Genomic DNA, 7,997 nt, shown 5'->3' on the forward strand with positions numbered 1-7,997 from the left:
GTTTCTTTTTGTACTCTGTGCCCCCTTATCTTGGCAGGAAAAATTTGCATATTCTTATGACGCAGTAATTCAAGTGAATCTACTGTGTTCAGAGATGACACGACAACAGCTGATGGAAACATTTTTTCCTTAAGTCATATAGTGACAAATATTTTGTTTACACTGGTGAAGCAACAATTTTATTTTTGAAAAACTCTTCACTTCGCAATTTTTTTTTATTATGACCCCCCTCAAAAATCAAATGGTCCAACCCGTACAACACCGGTGTTGAGACAGCGCTTCCTTTCCAATATCGCGACACTGCAAATCAAATACATTTTAGACTGTTTATTCGTAGCTACTAGAAGACAAAGCATATCACAGGAATATGTGATAAATTTAAATAATCTTAATCAAGAATAAATTTACAGTAAAATTGTAAACATTGTATTTTCAAAATATCAGTTATTACTCGTAAATTACATGTAGTTTAATTTTACTAGTTTTTACTCTATCAATACAGAAAGTCGTGAATGAAATAATCACGGGTCAATTATATGCTATTAATGAACGCCTATGTCCCCCTCCCTCGCTACGTCACTGTTCATAACGTCTGGATGTTTTGAACAATTACGGTTACTATTCATGTATCATGTCATGGAGTCACACGCAAATAATTTTTTATTATTACGTTGATGTGCTATTCGTCCCCAGGGTACGTACACGGTGGACGGACGTTTCGGCCAAAGTAGAATTCAATGGTAAGATGATCAAGATGAATACATAGTCAGTTACTTCGGCCGTGGGGGCAGATTCCATTTTGCCAGCTGTAAATCTCAGTTGACTCACCCCATCATTATATTTTAAAACATGCTGACCCCCCTGAAAAAAAAAACAAACAAAGAAACGTTAAACATATGTGCAGTGAAAATATTATGGTTTGACGTAATGTTTACATAATTTTTAGACCTTACCATATTTTGTAAGATAATCTAAAAAAGAATATTTCCATGTTCCTGCCCTTCCCCCAGACCTAGTTATGTGATAAGTACTCCAATATGACTCTCTTCATCACTTTTAGCTTCTGAATCCTTGGTTGCTTGAATCAGCCTCTGAGCCACTATTACTCTCACTGTCAATCTCCCCATACCTGCTTGCACGGTCCATAGCATGTCGCCACGTACCTGCCTTACTTCCTGATCTAGTAATAAATGTATTACTGTTATCTTCAATATTTTCAGTCTCAGAATCAGAAATATCAGTATTCCCTATCTCATTGACAACAATGTCTCATTTATAGAGTCAAGTTTCTCACTTTCAAGATGTTGATGTTCACAAATTTAACTTTTTTGATTTGCTGAATAAAATCTGTCACAGCTCTTTGTACTAATTGCTGTGTTGTCTTTCCGTCTCCTGTTATAATTGGATAAATCCAGTAAATATCTTATACAATGGTGACTTCAGACTTTAAATAAAACGCTCTGATATCAGCAGCACATAGACTTGGAATGTGTTTAAAACTTGACAGTATAATTGGGGTTCAAGCCGCGTTGCATAATCTGTTAGTTATTTGACAACTTCACCCCCAAAATATTTAGCCTAAAAATTATAGGCAATAGGTAATAGTTATTATTGAGAACACATTTGTAGGATTAACTTTTTATTTTTTGTTCTGAAATAAATTAAAAATATATATATATACATAAGCGTGTGTGTGAATTCTAGAAATCATGGTGATCCCCCCCCCCAGGCCGAAGTAACTGTCCGAGCGCCCTTATCTTACATTCTCATGTCTCATGCTATAATAGATGGTTTATAGTCTAGTAAAACATCGAAATATGATTCAGAAATTCGTTTTCAGAGTGCACGAAACATATCCACGTATTCCACAAACTGGGTAGGATTCTGGGTAATCACATGCAATGTAGTTGGTTTACTGACAGTTATTTACTAGTTGCTCTGGCGTGGATACCCGGGGGTGGATGAGAACCAATATGCAAGAAGTCTGGACCGCTGGCGATACGAGGGAGGGAATTACGTCATTGGTGAATTATCCAGAATTCTTCCCAGCATATGATGCAATCAAACGCCATGGGTTCAACGCGATTTCCGGTGCAGAATGGGCACAAGATATTGAGGCAATTTTAAACAGATTCTTGAATGTTGACCGACATCGAGATATAAGAGTTCTTTCAATTGGATCTGGTAATGGTGAGATCTCCACTTGATTTAATTGTTAAAAAATAATTTAAAATCGACCGACCATGTTGTCAGAATGGGCGTTGTTTATATTTGGCCGTCGGCTGCCCACTCAACACCGCCATGACTATGACTCCTGCTATAATAGCAAAAATTTAGTCTATGCTTGTGCCATGGAGCATTCTGATAGATTAACAAGTACCCGATGTGATTTAAAGTCATTTTAGATTCCTTTAGAGATGAGAAATACAAGTTGTTAGTTATAAATGAACTAAAAATATCGACTAAGGAGGTCATTATCAGGCGGGGTTACTAGTACATCATAATGGGGTCAAGGAAATGGATGCCAATATCTCACCGTTAACGTAGATGGCGCTATGCATGTGCCTTACCTGGAACGTAATCGGCTTTCGTGGAAACAAGGGGTCAGCTCAGTTCGGGTCAAGCTATAATTGATTATCAATGGAAAGATCACATACGATTTAAAGAAGTCGCGCGAAATGAGATATGATCACAAAATACATTTCAAGAATTTCTAATGTAAATTAGTGAGTCCATGGATGAACTGGTTCGTCACGGTGTTCATCATGATCTCAGACTGTTTCAAGTTGTAGTACTTATCATGCTGGGAGGGCAAGGGGGGTAGCTGGTACAGGTTGCAGGAAAAAAAAGGCATTTTACGTTTTTACAAAAATAAAATGAAAGTTACATTCACAGTAAAAAATATTTTTTTACACTTTACAGATAAAGGAAATTTCTACATTTTACACGTTTATAATATATTTGATAATTTGTATTTAGGAATCAAAATTGAAAATTGCGTACGAATTATGACATTTAATGTGGACAATGCTTTATAAACTAACAAAAAATAAGATGTTTGTACAAATTACGGATAAAATAGCTGATTACATTTTACACATTGCCCATGTCTACTAGTACGAATTTAAAATTCTTATTGATTTAATTACATTACAAGACACTTCCGCGATGGGCGTCTTTCGCGGTCAGTAATATTTACGAAGATTTTTGTTCATTATTTTATAATGTAACTTATTACATTAAGTTACATTATGTAACTTCATGTGGAAATTCATATGAGATTTAAAGTTCAGCTCACAACTGACGGTTTTGCAATATTAAGGGTTATTAGGGACTGCAAGATTTTTTTTTTAAATATTGTATTCACTAACATTTATTTTGTATTTATATTTGCCATGAGTTCCACAGTATCTTTTTTTGTTTTTGTTTTGTCGATTATTGTCAGTTGATTGTTTTGTGTTCTTGGAAATTTGTACAAAAATCAACAACGGTTAATCAGGTATATTATTTCCGCAGTATTTGCGTTTTTTTTTTTAGTTTCGCTCATTCGATCTGTTAACGAAATCGAACATTTCCAAGCACCTACCGAGTTCTGTGATGCTATTGTTCAGATGTACACGGAACGAGTCGCTTTCAAAAGTACGCAAACACGAGAGTTCACTTCTCGTGAGATCTTAATCGTATGCAAGTATGGTTCCGAAAGTTGCATGCCCTTATCTTATTAATCCTTTGTATAATATGCTTTATTTCAAGGTAATGTGGACGAACCGGTCATTGACACCCTGGCCAAGATGACAACTGGCAAAGTGTTGTACTGTGCCATCGACCCCGACAGCGCGTACCTGCAAAAGTTCCGAGAATTGGCTCTCTCAAGATCGGACAATTGGCAAAACGTAGAGATTGAATTCAGAGTAGAATCGATGGAAGAATACTCTGACGTATGGGACAAGCGTCAAATACAAGACAAGTTCAATCTCATTTTTGCATCCTATGTTATCTATCATTTCAGAGATGTGAAAGCAACATTGATAAAGATGGATGAAATGTTGGAAACTAATGGGATGACGTATTTTAAGATTAATTCTGGTGAGAAATTGGTCCTGATATATTTAAAGGGCGATGATCGTCACATCGCGTCCTGTTCGACATGAAACTTATAGCAACGTACACAACGCGAGTACAATACTAGTAGTACTATCAGGGGGAAATTCTTCTCCACGGGGTTCTCCACACTTGTCAGGGGGGAATCTCGTCCCGTCTCTATATCTCGTCCCCTTGAGGTGCGGGATCGGGAAGGTCATTTAAGCTTTACAGTCAAATAAGACACACACAACCAAATACGTTTCAACTCTCGTCTTAGTCAGTCTGTGGAGCACTCTATAAGACACAGCGCCCTGGGGAAAAATCCCCAAGACTATCGCAAGGCTGACCCAAGACTCTTTTAGACTGCGTCAAGGCTCGCCCCAAGTCTCTCCAGGACTGCACTTGTCCTGGTGTACTCGCCAAGACCAACTAAAAACAACTTTATTCATTTTCAAAACTCTAACCAATTACAAAACGGTATTAAGACTCTAAGGCGTAACCTTCAATCATAAAGCCAATCACACTAAATACTGAATACGTCACATCTTTTGATTAATCGTTCACTACATTAATAACTACGAATACCAACTGTCAGAATTAATAGTCCGAATAGCTACGGTTATCTCGTAATTAGTTCCAAATCACTGAGCCAAGTTCCGTCCAAAACTTAAAATAGGCCTAAACGATGACAGACATAACACAGCAACCCACTCGTAATCAGCTAATTAAGTCGGTCAACAGATACGCGTAAACTAATTCATGACAGTACATTGTTTTACAGTCCACTGAGGGACTGTGATTGTTTACGTGAAATAAGAACACGCACTGCCCGACGACCACCACCCTTTTATTAACCACTGCTTGGACATGCTTTGACAAATATGTTCAAGCAATATTACCAAGTAATATTATAATTATTGTCACAATATTTGGGCATTTAATTGCATTTCACATACGTAGGCCAATTATATTCTAATGTGGTTTGAACAACCCACGTGATGTTTTGTTTTGATGATGTGATTTGATTCAGAATGACCAACTGGATGTAGATTATGCAATTATGTTTGTACAATATGAGAATGATCTTTATTGCTGGAAGGTTCCTTTGACCATGCTTTGACAGAACAAAACTTGGACATGTTACCATCAGAAATAACACTGTTTGTGGTTGACATACTAAATACTCTCCCAATATTTAGTTATAATATTTCTGATTCTTTCATTGTTTATAATTGACACAACCACTGTGACTAAAAACTGAACGGGGACTAAATAAATGACGATAAAAACTATTATATGCCACCGCTCACCCCATTGGCTGTTACCAAGTTTCTGGACCTGCCAGTGTGATTTGTATATAAATTAGGTCATTAATAGAGATTTCTGAAAGTAAATTCAATTTGTTTTCTTTTTTTTCAGTCTTCTTGCAATAATATATATACAGATACATTACATTAATTCTGGAAGATGTGAAACACATCATACAATACATCTTTAAGGTGTTAATATCAAATTCCAATAAACTTCTGGAAAGTTTGCTGTAGATCTACCTGTTTACTGAACCAACATAAATAATTTAAGTCTTGACCTTGACCATGCTGCTGAGTAGATTGAATCAACTATTATCAATTATCAAATACACAATACGCAGATTACAGAATAATAATTTGCACAGACTGATATACATTCTTTTTAGACATCTGTCTACACACATCAAACATGTTCAAGTTGAAAAACTTGTGAAATCAATTAATTATACAAATTAGCTAATTAAAATATACTGATTGATTCGTGAACCACACAAGCTGTGTGCATGTTCTGAGTTTCAATCCATTTACTGGGCAAACTGTTAAAGCTAAAAGTTACTTATTATGCAAATTAGCTAATTAAAATGTACTTGTTAATTACAAATTAGTTATAGACATTCAAACATGCCAACTTTAAATCCATTTGAGCAAATTGTTATCATAAAGATTAAACAAGCTTGAAATATTTAATTAGTATGCAAAACCAAGAATTAATATGCAAATATTATAAAATAGTAAGACTATAGTCTAACTGTGAGCATAACATTACACAAGGAACATGCTAAAACTGATTATTGAGCAAATTACCTAATTAATAAAATGACAATAGTTTCAGGAAAAATTAACCTTTCTTTTTTCAACCCTTAATTGCAGGAGGTTGGGGGAAACTGATGGAATATTGGAGCACGTTTTACTATGACAGCTCACATAGATTGTTTCGATATGGCCCAGAAACGGTGAAAAAAATGTTACGTGAAGTGTTCCCAAACATCAAACTAGAAGGCTTATATCGCAATGCGGAAATGGACATTACTGACTGTTTTGATGAAAACTCAGAAGATGGCAAGTTGATGTTAGATTTTTTGATGCAAATGAGAGATTTCAGAAAGGTGGCTTCGCCGGGGAAAAGGGATAATCTCATCAAGTTTCTTAGAGATGAGTGCTGTTACATAAGTGGTGGCAAGATTATCTTGACAACTACCGATGAACATGTTTATTTCGTTACATAATCATTTTGAGTAATTATATTAAACAGATTGAAATGCGAATATCCATTCCTCAGCAGAGCATGTTAAGATAGATGACAATGAAATGCTTGGAATTTTTTTTTACCATTCTCAGATATAAAAGTTGAGAAGATGTGAGAAAATTGGTTTTCTGTAAATGTTTTATTCATAGCTGCATTTTCTTTAAGTGATGTTATAAGCAAGAAAGAATATAAATAATTTAACGCTTTAAAACTCGCTTGTCATTTTTTATACTTTGCTTCTGTTCTGACTGTTAATTTTATCCTTTTATCGAATTCCGCACTACCTCCAAAGTAAATACCATTCACGTTTAGTCATTGTAGCAGACCAGGTTCACCACAAGGATTATAAAGAGTAATTCCGAATTAATGTAAGTTTTGTAACGAATTTTATATTCATTCATTTGTCATTAATAATTTTTTTAGCAAATTTGTAACATTTTAAATAATTCACGGTCTGACAATGTCCAGTTGTTGAGGGATTGTAGGGAGTGAAACTAATCCATTGAAAGCGAAACATGGGAGTAGGCACTGAACGAAAATGTTGAAGTGTTATTTTAACAATCCTGTCGTCAACCAAAAATATTACAGTCCAACTCAAAACGTTGGACTGCGAACTCAAGATTGCGTTCTTTCAACGACAGTGATTAACACCAGAATCACACCAAGAAATGGGTTGAACTTATTAAGATTTCTACTTCAGAATTGAACTAATACTTAGTCATTTTCTATCTTTCGGTATCACGATGTTCAAACTATAGTAAGTATACTGAACGACAAATTGAATATTGGCCCTGACAACTCTGAACCTGACCCTAGCTTCTCGCTTAATTCGTTCTATCGACGTCTCCAAATATTCCCCATTGAAAACCTGTTGTACTTTTAATTAATGAATTTTAGGTAGTTTTAGGTAATAAAACAAAAGAATCGGTATTACACGCAGACTTGTCTTGTCCGTACATACATCTAATGTTTATGAACGCAACACGGAAGAGATTGCCGATGTTGTAGTACGATTGTTTTTCCTTGGATTTTGATGGTAAAACGGCATGATTGTTTAATTGTTAAATCAAGAAATTAGTTGATTTTAAAAGATAAACTAAGCATTTGAGGAATAATAACGGTGATAACAGTTCATTGTCGAAACGGTAAAACCTAAAATAAAACCACGCGAATCATTTCTATCTTGATTCTACATTCTGCCAGTGACATCAAAACGCAGAAAAAATCCCTGCGATTAGAGGCTAAGTGGCTTGACTTGCAGAATGCCTTCATTCGACTTTTGGCGACTTGCAGGAAAACTCGCAAAGTGGCTCTAGAACTACCCGTATATAAAATGCATACACTTTACATTATTCGAT

The 7,997-nt window shown here is 35.4% G+C and overlaps 1 protein-coding gene across 1 annotated transcript; it reads left to right on the forward strand.

The window, feature by feature from the left end:
• The first annotated feature begins 1,912 nt into the window (after window positions 1-1,912).
• Window positions 1,913-6,850, forward strand: LOC102808272 (histamine N-methyltransferase-like). The gene is made up of 3 exons (XM_085504704.1): window positions 1,913-2,190; window positions 3,754-4,086; window positions 6,264-6,850. The coding sequence occupies exons 1-3, from the start codon at window positions 1,962-1,964 to the stop codon at window positions 6,617-6,619; spliced, it is 918 nt and encodes a 305-aa protein (XP_085360830.1). The 5' UTR covers window positions 1,913-1,961; the 3' UTR covers window positions 6,620-6,850.
• Window positions 6,851-7,997: the final 1,147 nt, after the last annotated feature.

This window comes from Saccoglossus kowalevskii, chromosome 10 (genome assembly GCF_978046115.1).
Source record: "Saccoglossus kowalevskii chromosome 10, keSacKowa6.1, whole genome shotgun sequence".
NCBI lineage: Eukaryota > Metazoa > Hemichordata > Enteropneusta > Harrimaniidae > Saccoglossus > Saccoglossus kowalevskii.

Coding starts and splice junctions, on each gene's coding strand:
- LOC102808272 (XM_085504704.1), top strand. CDS start 1,962: ATGAGAACCAATATGCAAGAAGTCTGGACCGCTGGCGATACGAGGGAG. Junction 2,191..3,753: donor TTCAATTGGATCTGGTAATG/GTGAGATCTCCA, acceptor CTTTATTTCAAG/GTAATGTGGACGAACCGGTC. Junction 4,087..6,263: donor GTATTTTAAGATTAATTCTG/GTGAGAAATTGG, acceptor CCTTAATTGCAG/GAGGTTGGGGGAAACTGATG.